General features: G+C 28.2%; 1 protein-coding gene and 1 long non-coding RNA gene across 2 annotated transcripts; one reads left to right on the forward strand and one right to left on the reverse strand.

The window, feature by feature from the left end:
* Positions 1 to 7,479: 7,479 nt before the first annotated feature.
* On the reverse strand, positions 7,480 to 8,261 carry LOC147939033 (uncharacterized). Its single transcript, XR_015564991.1, has 2 exons — positions 8,130 to 8,261; positions 7,480 to 7,917 (listed from the first exon to the last, which is right to left on the reverse strand). It is a non-coding gene; the product is annotated as an uncharacterized LOC147939033 (long non-coding RNA).
* Positions 8,262 to 9,218: 957 nt separating this feature from the next.
* LOC147939034 (uncharacterized) lies at positions 9,219 to 11,997 on the forward strand. Its single transcript, XM_087464359.1, has 10 exons — positions 9,219 to 9,390; positions 9,693 to 9,764; positions 9,902 to 9,970; positions 10,071 to 10,142; positions 10,271 to 10,342; positions 10,460 to 10,531; positions 10,693 to 10,764; positions 10,837 to 10,908; positions 11,000 to 11,071; positions 11,167 to 11,997. Exons 1-10 carry the CDS (start codon positions 9,242 to 9,244, stop codon positions 11,213 to 11,215), a joined length of 771 nt encoding a protein of 256 aa, XP_087320485.1. The 5' UTR covers positions 9,219 to 9,241; the 3' UTR covers positions 11,216 to 11,997.
* Positions 11,998 to 20,835: the final 8,838 nt, after the last annotated feature.

The following is a 20,835-nucleotide window of genomic DNA, read 5'->3' on the forward strand; positions in this document are numbered from 1 at the left end:
TTAACACTGGCCGGTGATAAATAGATCCACATATGATAAAGATAGTTAAATCTATTAAAAGATAAGGGTGGAGCTAAGTCAACACCTTTATTTGAGATTACTATATATATACATCTAATCACATTCATTAATAACCAATCAAAACAGAACATATGTTTGTTTTAAATATAAATATAATTAATTGAAATATGGATCGATGATCTTGATCTTACATGATATTGGAGTACTTAGCAATTTCAATGACATTTATCTGAAAATAAAACAAAAACACAAACTTTGTAATTGGTCAACAATACATAGCGTTTCGAAACTTACCAATGCTATATATTCTACATTTCTTCAAAACGTTTCCAACATTAAAATCTGACCAACCATACGTAGCGTTTGCATTTTGGCGAACGCTATCTAAAACTAAGAGATATACAATTATAGCATAAAGGTCTTGCGCTATATTAATCTGCTATAAATACTTCAATTTCTTGTAGTGAATGTTCTTGACAACTGCATTGAAATGCTTTTTTTTTAATCAGACGCAGAGCCGTGCCAAGAGTTTTGGAGGCCATAGGCAAAAAGATCACATATTTAAATTTTTTTTCTAACTAATATAATAATAATGTATGTTAAGTAATTTTAATATAAATGGTGAAAACATATATAATTAACGTTTAAATTGTTTTGTGACTAATAGACAAAAGTTTTCCAGAAAGTCAATAAAATATAGTATATATGATCTCTAACATAGTTATTGTGTATTTAAAGTTGTCAAATATACGTAAAAATAACAAAGATAGTAAGGATTTGGCAAAAAAATGATAAAAGAAAACGAAAAAGTGAGTGACAAATACAAAGAAAATAATAAACTAAAACTTTTTATAATAATACTATAGATTAGCCATCAGATATTAATGGGAATGTGCTTACGTGAGTGCAAGGAAAGTTTGATTGTGCCTACAGTTTGACATAAAATAGAATTAGGCCGTAGGCGGATGTTTCTTATTTTCTCAAGTAGGCACGGCTCTGATCAGACGCAAAAGCTGCTACACATTCAGCCTCTTTCTTTTTCTTGTCACCATTACACCTCTGAAATCGATCCAGCCATGATTCACGTATCTTACAGACTTTCGTCTTTTGAGCTTCCATCTATGTTGCATAACAATACAATATATGAATCACAAGACACTATAATTATATTTAAAAAAAAATAACTAGAATCGTACAACACAGTACTATATATGGTATATATTATAGGAATTCCTTTTTTATAGTTGCAGAATTTTTTCATCCAATACAAAATTCTAAATTTTTTGCTGGTAAACAATCAGAACTAGTAAGAGATTGATATGGTACGTACCTCGATCTGACACTAAATAAGAAACATGATAACACAAGAAAACAAGAATAACGAAGTAAATCTCATAAATATAAGGTTATCTTTACTCTTAAAAACTCGTACTATACATTTTCATCTATTCCCTCTGTTTCATAATATAAGATGTTTAGAGAATTATTTTTGTTTCATAATATAGGATGTTTCTAATTTTCTATGCAACTTTTAGATTAATTTTATATTTTATATTATGCAGTCGTGGATATGATTGGTTAAACTTTTTAAAAGTAACTTTTTCTTAATATGCGTGTCTCTACTAAAACATCTTATATTTTGAAATAGATGGAGTATTGTTTAACACTGATAAATAAATCCACACATGATAAAGATAGTTAAATCTATTAAAAGATAAGGGTGGAGCCATGGAGATAAGTCAACACCTTTATTTGAGATTACTATATATATATACATGTAATCACATTTATTAATAACCAATCAAAACAGAACATATGTTTGTTTTAAATATAAATATAATTAATTGAAATATGGATTGATGATCTTGATCTTACATAATACTAGAGAACAACACCAAATGTTACAACCAGACTTCAATGACATTAATCTGAAAATAAAATAAAAACACAAACTTTTTAATTGGTAAAAATAAAATAAAAAAGATTCATGCAACAAAATCCAGAAAGCATCAGAGCAATAATATTTTTTATTTGGTAATAATATTTGATACATGAATTAATATTTCTCAGTGCATATATAGTCGATATTTTCAGTTTAGTTCGTCGAACTGGACGGGCCTATTAAAATATGGTATGGGCGTGTCAAGTACGTTACGGGTGTAAGTAAGCAGCAACAACAAAAATGATCATTACGATTTCAAAGTTGAAATAAATGATTGATGACATCTTTTCTAAAAACAGATTATAACAAACGTTCACAAAAAATTCAGAGAGAAAAAAAACAGATTATAACAAACGTTCACAAAAAATCAGAGAGAAAAATCGGGTGAGTGAGCTACACGCGGCGATTTTTCTCTCTCAAAAAATCTACTTCGTCTGACCACAATCTCGTGCGCTGACGTCGGGTCCTCCGTAAATTCCGGTGGCGGTGAGGACCCTCCGGTTCATGGTACTTCATTCGCGACTTGTTACATCATCCTGGCGAAGCTGTTGGACGAAATCAAGGGAGCGGTGGAAAGGAGAAGCATCTGCGAGACGCCGACGGTAAAGAGCTCTGCCGGAAGTGTTGCTACGCGGAGAGGAAGAGGGAGATCCACGGCGAAGAACGAGAGAAGAGGGTAGATAGATCTGGAGATCGGAGATTTTGGAGGTTTTGCCGGATCGGTTATGATAGGAGAGGTAATCTCCGATCTGGTGAAGCTAAGCCACCGTCGATGGTCCTCTCATCTACTCCCTGCTGCCTCTCTGTCTCTCACGACTGAGCATGGAATCCTCCACGACGAATGACAGATCGGATCTCTTCCTCCTTCTCAAAACGGCTCCACGGTGGCGGGATGGCAAACGGATCTTGGATCACCATCTTCGTTCGGTTACCATCGTCCAGATCGAGCATCCGCAATTATGGACGGCGGCTACAAAACGAGTTCTTCGTTTTGTAGATTAGGGTTTCATGTGTAGCCGGTTTAATCCGGTTGTTGTAACCCGGCCAGTTTTGTTTTTCTAACGGTTTAGTCCGGTTTGATGTAAATGAGTTGGACCTTCTGGGATTTCTGTAATGGGCCTACTCCGGAAATAGCCCATTGGGCATTATATGTTTATAATTGAAAGCCTTTTAAAAAATAATAATAATAAAATAAATAAATGATTGATGACCTTAACAACAAACCCTACTCCTCAAAACCTTAATAATTAAATGCTGAAAAGAAGATTGACACTACTTACTACTCCATATCCATCATCACTGCTTTTTCTTTCGCATCTCCTCTTTGTGCAAGCATTCTTATGATTATCCTACTATATTAATTGAGAAGTACAAATATGAAACTAACCTTAAAATATGTAAAAAATTACATTCAATTGCCATTAGAAAAAATTAATTAAGTTTAATTAACTAATTTAAATAAATATAATTAAATAAAAAATAAAAAACACTCACATATCAAATATTAAAAAATCTACAAAAATCTTTAAAAAATATTTTATATCTCTAATAAATTATGGACGAAAATACTAATTATTTTTTTTTAAATATATAAACCAATCAGAATTTTAAAAACTAAGATTTTATATCTAAGTATACAATACAATTATTTTTAATAACTAAATTCGAAGATTTTGTTAAGATTTCAAATTATGATTCTCCTATCATTTTTATTTTATTTTATTTACAAATTGTTTAGAACTTTCATATAATACTTATAATTAATAAAATACATATTTTTTTCTGCATATGTTGTGATTTAAATTTTGTAAAATGAAGATATATTACTCAATGTATGAAAATGTGTGTTTTAATTTCCATATTGGCAGGTTGGTAAAACTAAATTTATATTGATGATAAATTAATAATTTTTATTTACTCACAATTATAATATTAAAATTACTATTTTATATTTCACAAAATATTATGCAAATACAACAAATAAACAATATAAAACTGTAATAATACGTCAAAAATAAAATACTATAATATTCTAAAATAATTAGTATTCAAATAGACTAATAGATTTACATAACAATTAAAAATAAATATTATCTCAAACAAAATTATTTTTTAAAAAATAAAACAATAATTTTTATTATTACATTATATATTTTTTTTTAAATGTTGACCCGTGCTTAAAGCACGGGATATATCCTAGTTTATTATTAATCATAGAGTCTTATATAGTGATTAGATTAGTTAGGGTTTCCTAATACAAAATATTTAATGTATTAACACAAAAAGATATTCGTCATTGTTTTAGATTTCGTTCATTTTAAGTTTGATATACAGATTTTAGGAAAAAAAAGAAATCAAAATTTAAATATATTTATTGTTCCGTAAATATCTCAAAATATATAACTAAAATAAATATGTTTACATATATAAGTTTAAATTTAATTTCCCGATTTTGATAGTAACAAATTTACTTTTTATAAATTTAAATTTTAAATTTGTTGTTTGTAATTGGATAGTTTCATTTAAATGCATTAAATAGTTTGAATGATTTTAGGGATTAAATATGCTTGTAGTTAGTATTATTTTTTTATCTCCGCTGGGTAGGATCCAAATCCTTTCAAACCGAATAGCATAGGATCCGCATATTTTTTATTTAACACGACTACAAATGAACCGGGTCATTTTAAGATCCACGGATTTTTTAGTTTTTATTTTGACCAAACTACCATTTTCTCTGTTTTTTGTTTGTTCTAACTTGAATGACATTACATTTAATAATAGAAAACTTTATGACTATATAGTAAAAAATATTTCTCTTTTAATAGTATAAATATATTTAGCCAATGTGAGACTCTACATACACTTTTCTATATCTTTTAATATATAATCAAATTATTATTTTTACATATATAACATTTTGATTTTTAATTCTTTCTATATATACTAATCATGATTAATTACTTTAATTTCGTTTAGAAAATATTGCAAATCTAAACTAAATAATTATTTGTTTTACCTAATGTATTAAATTGATTTTTTATTTCCGTAAATATCTCACAATATAAAACCAAATCAAATATGTTTACATATATATATATATATATATAGTTTTTGACTTTAATTCTTTGATTATTATGGAACCAAACTCTAAATAGCTTTCAAAGATATTGAGTAATTATCGTTTCTATTTATATGGCTGTAGACTTAAATTGTGATTTTCTTATATATCAAACAAATTGATTATATTCATTTTTTGAAAAAAATTGTTTGTATACACATCTATACTAAGGTTTTCATATTTTAATAGTATAGATATATAGTAAATATATACTAAGGTTTTCATATTTTTTTCTGTTTTTCTCATATGTATTAAGATGAATTAATTAACATAGTTTTTTTGGTTAAGAAAATTTAAAAATCTAAAATAAAAAATAATATTCAAATATTAAATTAGATTTCTATAAATATCTCAAAATCTAGAACCATTTACGTTATATATACAATTTCAAATTTAATAGTTTGCTTTAATGGTAACAACTTTAAACCATTTCCAAAAATATCGGCTAATTTTAATTTTATAATTAATTTCGTAATTATTGTTTCCATAATATTAGATTTTCGAATAACAGATTTTGTTTACCATATATTGTTTTTTTTTTTAATTATACAAGCAATTGGACATGTTTGGCAACATGGATATATGATATTTTTTTTCCAAAATCTTGTTTTGTACTCCCCAATTAATAGTATAGATGTAATCACATTTATTAATAACCAATCAAAACGGAACATATGTTTGTTTTAAATATAAATATAATTAATTAAAAGATGGATTGATGATCTTGATCTTACATGATACTGGAGTAATTAGCAATGAGCAATGAGCAACAACACCAAATATTACAACCACACTTCTATGACATTTATCTAAAAATAAAATTAAAACACAAACTTTGAATTAATATTTTTTATTTGCGTAATAATATTTTATACATGAATTAATATTTCTCAGTGCAATAATATTTTATTTGGGTAAAATAAAAAAGAGTCATTCAACAAAATCCAGAAAGCATCAGAGCAATAATATTTTTTATTTGCGTAATAATATTTGATACATGAATTAATATTTCTCAGTGCATAGTAGATATTTTCAGTCTCGTTCGTCGAAATGGACGGGCCTATTAAAATATGGTATGGGCGTGTCAAGTACGTTACAGGTGTAAGTAAGCAGCAGTGGCGGATCTAGAAAATAATTTTACCCGTAGCAATAATTTTAAACTATAAAAATTAAATAAAATATTTTAAAATCATGTCTTATAAGCATACTGTACATAATACCAATTCTTTACCATAGTTTCGACGAGCTAAAAAATACAAAAAAAAAAATTGAAATAAAATTTAAAAAACCACTTAATATTAATTTTATTAAAATTTTCTTTTATTTCTACTAAGGTTACTCCAAGTAATAAATAAAACAATAACATAGAAGAAAATTATCTGAATATAATATTTTACGTTTGACGGAGAATAGGGAAGCTAAAGAGTCATGCATGTTTCACGTTTAATTTTTAGTTTGTAATGTACCAAAAAGAAATGAGTTTGTAATACATTTTTGCCAACTAAATGGGCTTAGAAATATTATTACGAGGAATTGGGTTTTCGTGTTTTACTAACACAATAGTTAAACGTGAGTATAGAAAAATAAAGTAACAGGGGCATTGAGTAAATTTTTAACAGGGGCATAAATTAAAATTGTAATAAATAGCTCTACCTTCTAAAATTTTGACAACGGCAACTGCCCCGCTTTACATCAACGTAGCTCCGCCCCTGATAAACAGCAACAACAAAAATGATCAAAAGATTTCAAAGTTGAAATAAATGATTGATGAACTTAACAACAAAACCTACTCCCCAGACTTCTATTACGTTGATATGTTACCTCGAATCTGACTCAAAAGAAGAAATATTACTTACTAATAAAAGAAGACTATAGAAGCTCCTAAAGTCATCCATCTCATCAAAATTAAAAACATCTTAGAGTAAGTCATATCATCAAGGTCTTCAAAATCTCTCCTCTAAGTGCCACATGGCAAATGGCAAAGATCAATTCTATATTCTTCTTTTCAGATCAAAGATCAAACGCTTCCAGTTCTCCCACTTATTTATCAGTTAGGCCAAAGCCATAAATATTAGATCACACTCCTCCATCCTCATTTTTCTTTAAATATCTCCTCTAAACGTTGCTTCCTCTTTAGATCCTTCTACCAAAAGTCTTTTTCTTTCCTTTTTAATTTCAGTGCCGTCTCTTATTGTATGTTGTCGATACCTTTAGAATTATGGTGTTTTCTTGTAGTGATTGCTTAAAAATACCATATCTCATAACTAGAATACTAAGGTTGTTTTTGTAAGGTACTTCCCAATTAATAAAGAAGAGATAACATTGATTGTATCAACTCTTCACCAATGTGTCCACATATTTATATGGTTACTTAATTAAGAAGAAGACTCATTAGTCATTTGGTAATTCAAATAATACTTAATACATAATATACATAAATGCATTTGACTTTAACAAAGTAAAAAGTATAATACATAATATACATAAGTGCATTGACTTTAACAAAGTAAAAAGTATGAAACTTTGATATGACATTTATTTTCACTCATGTATTATTTTTTTTATTTGTTAACATAACCACCCACTCTTTTCTCTTATAGTCTTATTCAATATATTTTATTGTGAAGGTATAATAAAACTTAGCAATGAGTATTACAAGTGCAAAAAAGAGCTTCAGTATGCTCTCGACAACTGCACTGAAATGCTTTTTTTCTACTAGACGCAAAAGCTGCTACACATTCAGCCTCGTTTTTTTTCTTGTCACCGGTACACCTATGAAATCGATCTATCCATAATTCATTTATCTTACAGACTTTCGTCTTTTGAGCTTCCATCTCTGTTACATAACAATACAGTATATATATGAACCACAAGACATTGTAATTATATATTTTTTAAAAAACTAGAATCGTACAACACATTACTATACATGGTATTATAAGATTTTCCTTTTTCATAGTTGCAGAATTCTTTCATCTAATAAAAAATTCTAATTTTTTTGTTGGTAAACAATCAGAACTAGTAAGAGATTGATATGGTGGTACGTACCTCGAATCTGACTCAAAATAAGAAACATGATAATATAAGAAAACAAAAATAACTTAGTAGATCTCATAACTATAAGGTTATCTTTACTCTCAAAAACTCGTACTATAAGTTTTCATTTATTGTTTAACACCGGTCGGTGATAAATAGATCCACATATGATAAAAATAGTTAAATCTATTAAAAGATAAGGGTGGAGCTAAGTCAACACCTTTATTTGAGATTACTATATATATACATGTAATCACATTCATTAATAACCAATCAAAACAGAACATATGTTTGTTTTAAATATAAATATAATTAATTGAAATATGGATCGATGATCTTGATCTTACATGATATTGGAGTACTTAGCAATTTCAATGACATTTATCTGAAAATAAAATAAAAACACAAACTTTGTAATTGGTAAAAAAAAAAAAATATCATTCAACAAAATCCAGAAAGCATCAGAGCAATAATATTTTTTATTTGGGTAATAATATTAGATACATGAATTAATATTTCTCAGTGCATATATAGTCGATATTTTCAGTTTAGTTCGTCAAACTGGACGGGACTATTAAAATATGGTATGGGCGTGGCAAGTATGTTACGGGTGTAAGTAAGCAGCAATAACAAAAACGATCAAACGATTTCAAAGTTGAAATAAATGATTGATGACCTTAACAACAAACCCTACTCCTCAAAACCTTAATAATTAAATGCTGAAAAGAAGATTGACACAACTGACTACTCCATATCCATCATCACTGCGCATCTCCTCTTTGGCTTTAGCTGTCTTTCTTTATCACTCTTTACATCTTCTCTTTGGTTTTCGCTTTCCCTCTCGCTCTTTACAATAGGAACATGGTTACATCCCATTCTATGTATTGCATTATCATCATAACATTGTTTTTCAGTGGGATTTTTGAATCTTGTAACACCATGAAGCTCCACGGTGATGAAGGTGCTACTATTTTTATTAGTTTTTTCTTACAACGTCATATACGATATATTTATTGTTGGCCTCTTTTTGACTATAATCTGATTCATATTTTGGTGCATGGATGATGATGATAATTAATGGTTGAGAATGGGCAGTCGCTCTATTGAAAGAGATAGGAAAGAAGATGAAGAAAAGAGATTGGGACTTTACCAACGATCCATGCAGTGGGAAAGGAAACTGGATTGTAAACTCTAATCTACTTCAAAAGAGCACTCTCACTTGTGATTGTTTCATTGATCCCCACAACTCATCGACGTGTCATGTCATTTCAATGTAAGCTAAGTCATTTTTCTCCACCACTTATATATATATATATATATTACAAAATGGTCATTCTTATAGTGGTGTTGGATCTATCTTGGATTTTTTAAAAATTTAACTTTAATTATCTAGTTATTCATGAGTCTCTCTAGTAGTGCGGTTGCGACATCTATTCGAGAAGAAAGCAAAACGTTCCTGCTTATAAATATAGTTTGTCACCCAAGGAAGACCTAATCATGCATTTTCAGAATCAATAATCAAGTCATATATTTTTGATACAGAGACCACAAATTTTTTTTTTGCTTTCTCTGCAGAGTTTTGACGTCGCAGAATTTGACAGGCATTATCCCCCCAGAGTTCTCTCAGCTCCGTTATCTCAAAACTCTGTAAGTTCTCTCAGCTCCGTTATCTCAAAACTCTGTTAAAAAGAAAAAAAAAGAAATGTAATTTAATTTAAATGTAACATAGTATTTGTGCAATGATTCTTGACGCGTACGTTGTATATACCACTTAATTTGTGCAGGATCCTTCGTCGTAACTGTCTTGTTGGATCAATACCAAAGGAATGGGGATCAATGCATTTGGAAAAGTTGTAAGATCACTACTGTTATTTATTTTTAATTGTTGTGTAATTAATTAGTTAATATTAACTAAATGATCGATGTCTTTGTTGGTTCAATGGACACATGCAGATCTTTTTTGGGGAACCGACTAACGGGTCCATTTCCGAAAGTGTTAACCAGCATTACATCACTCCGAATTCTGTAAATTTCTGCATAATTGAGCCAGTGACTTTTATTAATGTGACTTAATATTTGCTCATAATGTTTTAGTTATGATTCTTGACGTTCTAAGAATTTAACTTGAGCATTTGAAATATATAATTATGTAGGGAACTCGAAGGAAACCAATTTTCAGGACCAATCCCTCCTGAGATTGGAAATTTGGTTAATCTGGAAGAATTGTAAATTTCTTGACACTCTCTCGTTCATATCGTTTTCAATCTTGTATACTTTTTTTAGTCGTTAGTTACTATTTATCCTTTTTTTTTTATCTATCTGATTTTTATTTTTGGCGGCAGATCGCTGTCTTCAAATTCTTTCAGTGGTCCTTTACCTGAACAGCTTGGACTCCTTAAAAACCTGCACTTCATGTAAGGATATATTTTATATATAGTTCTTTGACATTTGGTTAATATTATCATGATCAAACTCACACACAAAAAAAAAAAACAAAAAACAAAGAGTAAATTAATTCCCTTGTTATTTAAATTTAACGATTTCACTCTTTTGGTTGTATTTGTCGTCTGGTTAGGAGGATAAGTGATAATGACTTTACTGGGCGAATACCAGAATTCATTGGAAACTGGACAATGTTATATCATCTGTAAGATCACTAGTGCTCTCGATCGATTTAGCTTCTCATGGAAAATATATGCACTGAAATATTGTTTTGTAGGGAGATGTTTGGTAGCGGTTTGGATGGTCCATTACCTTCCAGTACTTCAGCCCTGACTAGCTTGTTCAAACTGTACACACCAATATTTTTATTCTCTTCAAATCTGGTTACTCTTGAAACAATGTTGCTTCATTATTCTTATTACGTATATATAATATGACAGCCAGATTAGCGATCTAGGTGGAAAATCGTCGCCCTTCCCTCCGTTGCAGAATTTGAAGTCTCTCACTGTATTGTGAGTTATATATATAGAACACAATTTTTTTTCTGTTTTGTATGCAGTAAAAAGATATCTAATTAGATAACATTTAACCTTGGATATGCATGCAGGGAGTTGAGGAGATGCAACATAAACGGACGAATTCCAAAATATATCTAATATATTAAAGGAGAAGTGGAGAGAGCTCACAGCCAATCTCATAAAAATTGAACTTCTTTGCCCTTAATGAAAAATACCATTAAAAATATTTCGAAGAAGCTTTTACTCTCTATTTAGGTTGCTGAAATGCACCACATTCATCCTCAGACTTAAGATTACTAATTTGCCATTAATGAGATTCAAAACTGGACCTTTTTACCCTTTTCTAAGTTTAAAAAAAAAAAAAAAAGAATCGAAAATTAAAAAAAAAAACGAATTTTGTTTTACAAAATCGGAAATCTAATATATTTACACAATATCTCTTTTTAAAAAAATGGAAGATAAATATTAGAATATATTACGAATATTTGTTTAAAGAAATTTTCTATTTTTTAAAAATTTAAAATGGTAAAGATAATTATGACGATTTTCCTTCTAAGCTATATATATAGAGGCTTACCCAAAACAGTAGAAGTCGGATTCATTAAGCTAAACATATATTTTGAGAGTATAATGTTATTTTTGTATTATTTTGGTTCTAATGAATCAACTTTACTATTGTGTGATTTAGATTTTTTTTTTCATGTTGATGTACTATCCATATGCTTTGATGCTTTGCATGATTAATTTTTATGCTGCTATAATTTTTAATTATTATGTTAAATCATATCAAAAGTTTTACTCATTTTGTACTATTTGGCTGTGTTTTAGGTGTACATGTCATGGACCATGGACATTTTTTTGTATATCAAAAACAAGATTGGACGAACAAGTTGATGAAGCAAGCAAAAAAAATCAAATCGGTAAAGTATTTTTATTAATTGTATTTATTTATTTTTTTATAGTGGTGATTGTTATTCAATTTTATTCTCTTGGTTAAACATGATCATATTTTTATTCCATGATTTTTTTTATTCTACAAGTAAATGAGCAAAGACAACTTTTGAAAATTTTATATGATTTATCGGATACTAATTTTTTCTGCTTTTTTTGTTGTAGTGGTTGTTTGGAAAGCAAGATCAAGCAATCATAGACTTTGTCTATGGATTCTCCATCTTTAAAAAATATAGGTTGTATTATTTTCTATATTTTGTTTTGTAGTTTAGTAATTTGAAATATAATTTTATATGTAACCTAATACATATTTTTTTTGTTTCAGTTGAATTCATAGATGATCATTGATCATAATTGTGGATCTACAAAGCTGGATATAATAAAATTCAGCTATTAATTTTTGCTAATCTTAATCTTTATTTTTCTAAATAATATTGTTGCTAATGTTTTTTTGTAATAATTATAGTTGCAGAAAATTATGGTGGATTCTGTTCATAACAAATTTATGGTAATTTTTTTCTATTTACAAATAGATTTAAATTATAATTATATTTATATGTAACCTTTTACATATATTTTTTGGTTTCAGTTGAATTCATGGATGATCATTGATCATAATTGTGGATCTACAAAATTGAATACTGTATAATGAAATTTAGATATTAATTTTTGCTAACCGAATCCTTAAATTTTTAAAATAATATTGTTGCTAATATTTTTTGTAATGATTATAGTTGCACAAAAATTATGGTGGATTCTATTCATAAAACAATTATGGTAATTTTCTAAAAACTTTGATTTCTTTCTATTTACAAATAAGCTAAATATTTTTTATCACTAATATTTAAATAAATATTTGTGACTAATATTTCTTCATAAATATTTGTGACTAATATTCCTTCTTCCTCTTAAATTGATAGAAAGAAGAAGGAAGGAATATTAATTGGATTCGGGATTTTATTTCTCAGAGATTTTTCAAGAAGGAAAGAGATTAAGGAAGATTAGGAAGAGTTTTTTTAAACAATTTACAATTATTGTTTATTTGAAATTGCTTTAGACGGATAAATAATATATAATAAATAGTAAATTTCTCATATTTTTAATAAAAAAAATCAGAAATCTAAATTTTATGTCTCATTTAAAATTTAAAAGTAATAGAAAATAAATACTAGAATATATTACAAATATTTCTTTGAGAATATCCTTGTTTTTAAAATTAGTAAATTTCTACAGACCTTTTGTTTCACTTTTAAAATTATTTTTCTTTTAAAAACAAAAATTAGAAGAAAAAAAACATAAATCAAATATTCATATCCAATTTAATTTTTTTTTAAAAAAGTGGAAATAAATACTTAAATCTTTTGTAAATATTTGTTTCAAGAAATTTTATATTTTCTAAAATGTTAAATTTCTGTAGATAATTATGACGGTTTGATTTGGATAGAAGGAATTGAAAATCTCGAGAGGATATACTAAAAATATCCATTTAATTTGATGTAAATCTCCGGAAAACCCATGTTATTCCGGCTGGATACTCTATCACCAAAAGAAGGAACAAAGATTCTAATTAAGACAAAAGGTCCTGACAATTAAAATGTATATATATTGAAAATATAAATGAGTAATTTTAACAAATTATTTTTCTTTCACTTTTAAAAATAAACTGTTTAAAAAACGTATTATTATTTTTAAAACAAAAATTAGAAAATCTCAAAAATAAAATAATCGAATCCCATTTTAAATTATTAAAAATGGAAAATAAATACTATTTTTGAAGATTAAATTATAGCTTCTCTTTTAGTTAATTCTTTTCCATTTACATTTTTGTTGGAATCCTTTTTAGCCTTATAATTAATTTACTTTTTGGTTTGTTAAATTAGTTGAACTATTATATATTTGCCCACACAAATTTATAAAAGAATTGAATTAGTAATATATATTTGACCACAAAAAAGTTTAGACAATAATTCTTTTTAAAAACGTTTTTTCCCGCACAAGTCAAATTGTTATTTGGTTAATTGAATGTAATTTATTTTTCGCAAAACAAAATTATAAATAAGTGTTTAACTTTACTGTTGTAGGTCTAATGTTGACACATGCTCAGATAGAAATATATGTTTAACTAAAATAGAATTGATGCTGCGATCGAATGGAACGTCTCTTACGGCGTTTGAGAAAATGCCTAAACCAGATAATAGTATGATAAACACATGTGTAAATAGGCTTATCGCAGATGAGAAAATATATAAACCTCATAAACAACAAGAATTGTACAATGAGTTGTTACCTATGCTAACTGAGGAGCAAAGACGTGTTTATGAAGAAATCATTCACTCTGTGAATCACGACAAATGTGGTATGTTTTATGTTCATGGATTTGGTGGTACTGGAAAACTTTCTTGTGGACTATTCTTGGTGCTGATATAAGGTCTAAAAGTAATATTGTTATGAATGTTGCTTCAAGTGGTATAGCTGCTTTGCTTTTGGAAGGTGGTGGAACGGCTCATTCAAGATTTGGTATTCCAATCAATCTTAATGAATATTATGTGTGTACTATCGATGCCGAATCGGATCTTGCTGACTTAATTAGAGAAGCAAAACTCATAATATGGATATTGAAGTAATAATTTTAAGAAATATTAATATTAAATACATATCTAAAATTCCATCTTTATTTTTTTATTTACGGGTGAGGAGAGACGATATCTTAGGTCTGATAGTATTGAAACGTCAGATAAAAATGCTCATGATAATATGATCTACACTCAGGAATTTCTAAACAGTATACAAGTTTCTGGATTGCCAAGCCATGTTTGAACGTTGTTAATAGGAGCATCTTCATGTTGCTAAGGAATATAGATCCTAAGGGAGGTTTGTGTAACGGTACAAGGTTAATTATTACTCAGATGGCCAATCATGTAATCGAAGCAAGAATCGTGACAGGAAAAAAGATTAGTGATAGAGTACTTATCCCTAGGATGTATGTTAGTCCACCTGATGCAAAGTTTCCCTTTCGTATGAGGCAACGACAGTTTTCTGTTACTGTGGCGTTTGCAATTACTATAAACAAAAGTCAAGGTCAGACGCTAGAACATGTTGGATTGTTTCTACCAAAACCGGTTTTCACACATGGACAGCTTTATGTTGTCTTCTCTCGAGTCACAACCAGAAAAGAATTCAAGGTGTTACTTACAGATAAAGATGGAAAATGCCAGAATAAAACAGTTAATGTTGTTTTCAAAGAGGTATTTGAGACTGTATAATGATGGTTTGTAGTTGGATAATTGTTTTGGATATTTAGACTTGAATTATATTTTTTCTCTTAAATATAGTGATTTTTAATATTTTTAACACTACCTCTATTTTATAGTCAGATATAGACTTTCACATTGGAGAAAACCATTTTCTAATTTAGACTTATTCTATATTATAAAATAATAGATGAATACACTGTAGATGGTCGAAGAACATATTATTTAAAATTTTCACATGATTATATTTTATTTGGTTTTAACAATGTTGTTTGAAAACATATAATTGTTAGCTGTATCATAAAGTGTATATATAATTTTACATCATATCTATTAACTACAAACTTTACCTTTAACCTGTAATTATATATACTAGGATTTCAGCCCATACGTTATCGTACGGGAAAATGAAAATTTAAAATGACTAACTTTATGGTAATTCTTTAACTGTATAGTATAAAAATCATAAATAATGACTAAGATTAATCAACCAAATAGTTAAATAAAATATTTGTTGTATATATTAAATGAAAAATTGATTCAGTGAAAATAAGAGAATAGGGTTAAACAAATATAAATCTAAGTTTACTGAATCATACTCAGATAATCAATTTTGAAAGATATTCACATTAAAAAAAAATCATTATTCTATCAAAATTTATAAAAAATAATAAGAGAATCAGGGAGAAAGAGCTATAGCTGCAACAAACTAAATTGATTAAAAAGATAAATTTATAAAAAATTAGAAATCACAATTAATTACCTAAATTAATACTTGGAAGAGATGATCAATACAGGTAGATGGAAAACGACACTAAATAAAAGTGAGATGAATAAATCATAAATAAAACAATTCAAAAAATTTTAACAAAGATGAGTGAATCAATGTTGATTAATAAATTGAAAGAAAATAATACTTATAATTTCTAAATTTGGAGGTGTTAAACAATACTCAAAGAACAAAAACTCTTTTCAAGGTCCATAATATATATATGTCCATAATAAATGTGAACACTGAAAGTTGTGAATACAGCAAAGAAACACAATTGTTGGATCAAAATATTACAACATTTAATATTATTAATAAATCTAAACATCTAGATGAGATAATAAAAATAATCTTATCCCTTATATTTAAATTGACACCTAAAAGTGAGTTTGCTATAATATATAAACATATAAATCTATGAAAAATTAATAATCACAATCAATTACCTAGATTAATAATTGAAAGAGATGATTGATGCATGAATAAATGGAAAACGACACCAAACAAAAGTTAGATGAATGAATCAATAAATAAAACAATCCAAATTTTAACAAAGATGAGTGAATCATGTTGATTAATAAATTAAAAGAAAATATTACTCATAATTTTTAAAAATTGGAGGTGTGAAATAATACTCAAAGAACAAAAACTCTTTTCAAAGTCCATAAAAATCTGTATATATATAAAAACAAAAATGTGTGAAAACAAAGAGGTGTGAAACAAAAAGGTGTAAAACAAAAAGATGCGAAAACTAACAAGTGCAAAGATTGAAAGCTAGGGTACGACGAAGAAACACAATTATTGGATTAAAACATTGCAACTTTATATAAACCAAAAGATGGAAAACAAAAAGGTGTGAAACCTAACGGGTGCCAACATGGAAAACTGGGGATGCGACGAAGAAACACAATTGTTGGATCGAAACTTTGCAACTTTTGAGATTATTAACAAAGAGTGAGATAATTAATGATACTCAAAGAGCAAAAACTGTTTTTAAAGTCCATAAAAATCTGTATATATATAAAAATAAAAATGTGTGAAAAAGAGGTGTGAAACAAAAAGGTGCAAAAACTAACAAGTGCAAACATTGCAAGCTAGGATACGACGAAGAAACACAATTGTTGGATCAAATAGGTGAGAAACAAAAAGTTGTGAAACAAAAAGATGCGAAAACTAACAAGTGCAAACATTGAAAGGTAAGGAAATGATGAAGTAACACAATTGTTGGATCAAAATATTGCAACTTTATATAAACAAAGAGGTATAAAACAAAAAAGTGTGAAAACTAACGGGTGCCAACATGAAAAGTTGGGGGTGAGATGAAGAAACACAATTGTTGGATCAAAACTTTGCAAATTTTGAGATCATTAACAAAGGGTGAGATCAATAATGATACTCAAACAACAAAATTGTTGGATCACAATTGTTGGATCACAACTTTACAAATTTTGAGATCATTAACAAAGGGTGAGATCATTAATGATAGTCAAAGAGCAAAAACTTTTTTCAAAGTCCATAAAAATCTGTATATATATAAAAACAAAAATGTGTGAAAACAAAGAGATGTGAAACAAAAAGGTGTGAAACAAAAATGTGCAAAAACTATTAAGTGCAAACATTACAAGCTAGGGGTACGACGAAGAAACACAATTGTTGGATCAAACATTACAACTATATATAAACAAATATGTGCAAAACAAAAAGGTGTGAAAATTAACATGTGCCTACATGGAAAGTTGGGGTGCGACAAAAAAACACAATTGTTGGATCAAAACGTTGGAACTTTTGAGATCATTAACAAAGGGTGAGATCATTAATAATACTCAAAGAACAAAAACTCTTTTCAAATTCCATAAAAATTTGTATATACATAAAAACAAAAAGGTGTGAAAACAAAGAAGTGTGAAACAAAAAGGTATGAAAACTAACAATTGCAAACATTGAAAGCTAGGGGTACGAGAATAAACTTAATTTTTGGATCAAAACATTGCAACTTTATATAAACAAAGTTATAAACAAAGAGGTGTAAAACAAAAATTTGTGAAAACTAACGGTGCCAACATGGAAAGCTGGGGGTGCGATAAAGAAACATAATTTTTGGATCAAAACTTTGCAAATTTTGAGATCATTAACAAAGGGTGAGATCATTAATAATACTCAAAGAACAATTTTTTTTCTTTCAAATTCCATAAAATTCTATATATATATAAAAACAAAAAAGTGTGAAAACAAAGAGGTGTGAAACAAAAAGATGTGAAATAAAAAGATGTGAATACTAACAAGTGCGAAAACTAACAAGTACAAACATTGAAAGGTAGGGGTATGACGTAGAAACACAATTGTTGGATTTAAACATTGCAACTTTATATAAACAAAAAGGTGTAAAACAAAAAGGTGTGAATAACCTAACGGGTGCCAACATGGAAAACTGGGGATGCGACGAAGAAACACAATTGTTGGATCGAAACTTTGCAACTTTTGAGATCATTAACAAAAGGTGAGATAATTAATAATACTCCAAGAATAAAAACTCTTTTCAAATTCCATAAAGATATGTATATATAAAAACAAAGACGTGTGAAGACAAATAGGTGAGAAACAAAAAGTTGTGAAACAAAAAGATGCGAAAACTAACAAGTGCAAACATTGAAAGGTAAGGGAATGACGAAGTAACACAATTGTTGGATCAAAACATTGCAACTTTATATAAACAAAGAGGTGTAAAACAAAAAAGTGTGAAAACTAATGGGTGCCAACATGAAAAGTTAGGGTGCGACGAAGAAACACAATTGTTGGATCAAAACTTTGCAAATTTTGAGATCATGAACAAAGGGTGAGACCAATAATGATACTCAAACAACAAAATTGTTGGATCATAATTGTTGGATCACAACTTTACAAATTTTGAGATCATTAACAAAGGGTGAGATCATTAATGATACTCAAAAAGCAAAAACTTTTTTCAAAGTCCATAAAAATCTGTATATATATAAAAACAAAAATGTGTGAAAACAAAGAGATGTGAAACAAAAAGGTGTGAAACAAAAATGTGCAAAAACTATCAAGTGCAAACATTGCAAGCTAGGGGTACGACGAAGAAACACAATTGTTGGATCAAAACATTACAACTATATATAAACAAATATGTGCAAAACAAAAAGGTGTGAAAACTAACATGTGCCTACATGGAAAGTTGGGGTGCGACAAAGAAACACAATTGTTGGATCAAAACGTTGCAACTTTTGAGATCATTAACAAATGGTGAGATCATTAATAATACTCAAAGAACAAAAACTCTTTTCAAATTCCATAAAAATTTGTATATACATAAAAACAAAAAGGTGTGAAAACAAAGAAGTGTGAAACAAAAAGGTATGAAAACTAACAATTGCAAACATTGAAAGCTAGGGGTACGAGAAGAAACTCAATTTTTGGATCAAAACATTGCAACTTTATATAAACAAAGTTATAAACAAAGAGGTGTAAAACAAAAATTCGTGAAAACTAACGGTGCCAACATGGAAAGCTGGGGGTGCGAAAAAGAAACATAATTTTTGGATCAAAACTTTGCAAATTTTGAGATCATTAACAAAGGGTGAGATCATTAATAATACTCAAAGAACAATTTTTTTTCTTTCAAAGTCCATAAAATTCTGTATATATATAAAAATAAAAAAGTGTGAAAACAAAGAGGTCTGAAACAAAAATGTGTGAAACAAAAAGATGTGAATACTAACAAGTGCAAAAACTAACAAGTACAAACATTGAAAGGTTAGAGTATGACGTAGAAACACAATTGTTGGATTAAAACATTGCAACTTTATATTAACAAAAAGGTGTGAAACCTAACGGGTGCCAACATGGAAAACTGGGGATGCGATGAAAAAACACAATTGTTGGATCGAAACTTTGCAACTTTTGAGATCATTAACAAAATGTGAGATAATTAATAATACTCAAAGAACATAAACTCTTTTCAATGTCCATAAAGATATGTATATATAAAAACAAAGACGTGTGAAGACAAATAGGTGTGAAACAAAAAGATGCGAAAACTAACAAGTGCAAACATTGAAAGGTAAGGGTATGACGAAGTAACATAATTGTTGGATCAAAACATTGCAACTTTATATAAAAAAAGATGTGTAAAACAAAAAAGTGTGAAAACTAACGGTAGTTGGGGGTGCAATGAAGAAACACAATTGTTGGATCAAAACTTTGCAAATTTTGAGATCATTAACAAAGGGTGAGATCAATAATGATATTCAAAGAACAAAATTGTTGGATCACAACTTTGCAAATTTTGAGATTATTAACAAAGGATGAGATCATTAATGATACTCAAAGAGCAAAAACTTTTTTCAAAATCCATAAAAATCTGTATATATATAAAGACAAAAATGTGTGAAAACAAAGAGGTGTGAAACAAAAAGGTGTGAAACAAAAAGGTGTGAAACAAAAAGGTGAAAAAACTAACAAGTGCAAATATTTCAAGCTAGGGTTACGACGAAGAAAAGAAATTGTTGGATCAAAACATTACAACTATATATAAACAAATAGGTGCAAAACAAAAAGATGTGAAAACTAACTGGTGCCTACAAGGAAAGTTTGGGTGCGACAAAGAAACACAATTGTTGGATCAAAACTTTGCAACTTTTGAGATCATTAACAAAGGGTGAGATCATTAATAATACTCAAAGAACAAAAACTCTTTTCAAATTCCATAAAAATTTGTATATATATAAAAACAAAAAGGTGTGAAAACAAAGAAGTGTGAAACAAAAAGG

Source organism: Camelina sativa, chromosome 9, assembly GCF_030686135.1.
Source record: "Camelina sativa cultivar CO46 ecotype springtype chromosome 9, ASM3068613v1".
Taxonomy (NCBI): Eukaryota; Viridiplantae; Streptophyta; class Magnoliopsida; order Brassicales; family Brassicaceae; genus Camelina; species Camelina sativa.

What these genes read in the sequence shown, in the direction of transcription:
- LOC147939034 (XM_087464359.1), top strand. Translation starts at nt 9,242, where the DNA reads ATGAAGAAAAGAGATTGGGACTTTACCAACGATCCATGCAGTGGGAAA. An exon ending in ACGTGTCATGTCATTTCAAT is followed by an intron (nt 9,391 to 9,692) that starts GTAAGCTAAGTC and finishes CTTTCTCTGCAG; the next exon opens with AGTTTTGACGTCGCAGAATT. An exon ending in CTCCGTTATCTCAAAACTCT is followed by an intron (nt 9,765 to 9,901) that starts GTAAGTTCTCTC and finishes TAATTTGTGCAG; the next exon opens with GATCCTTCGTCGTAACTGTC.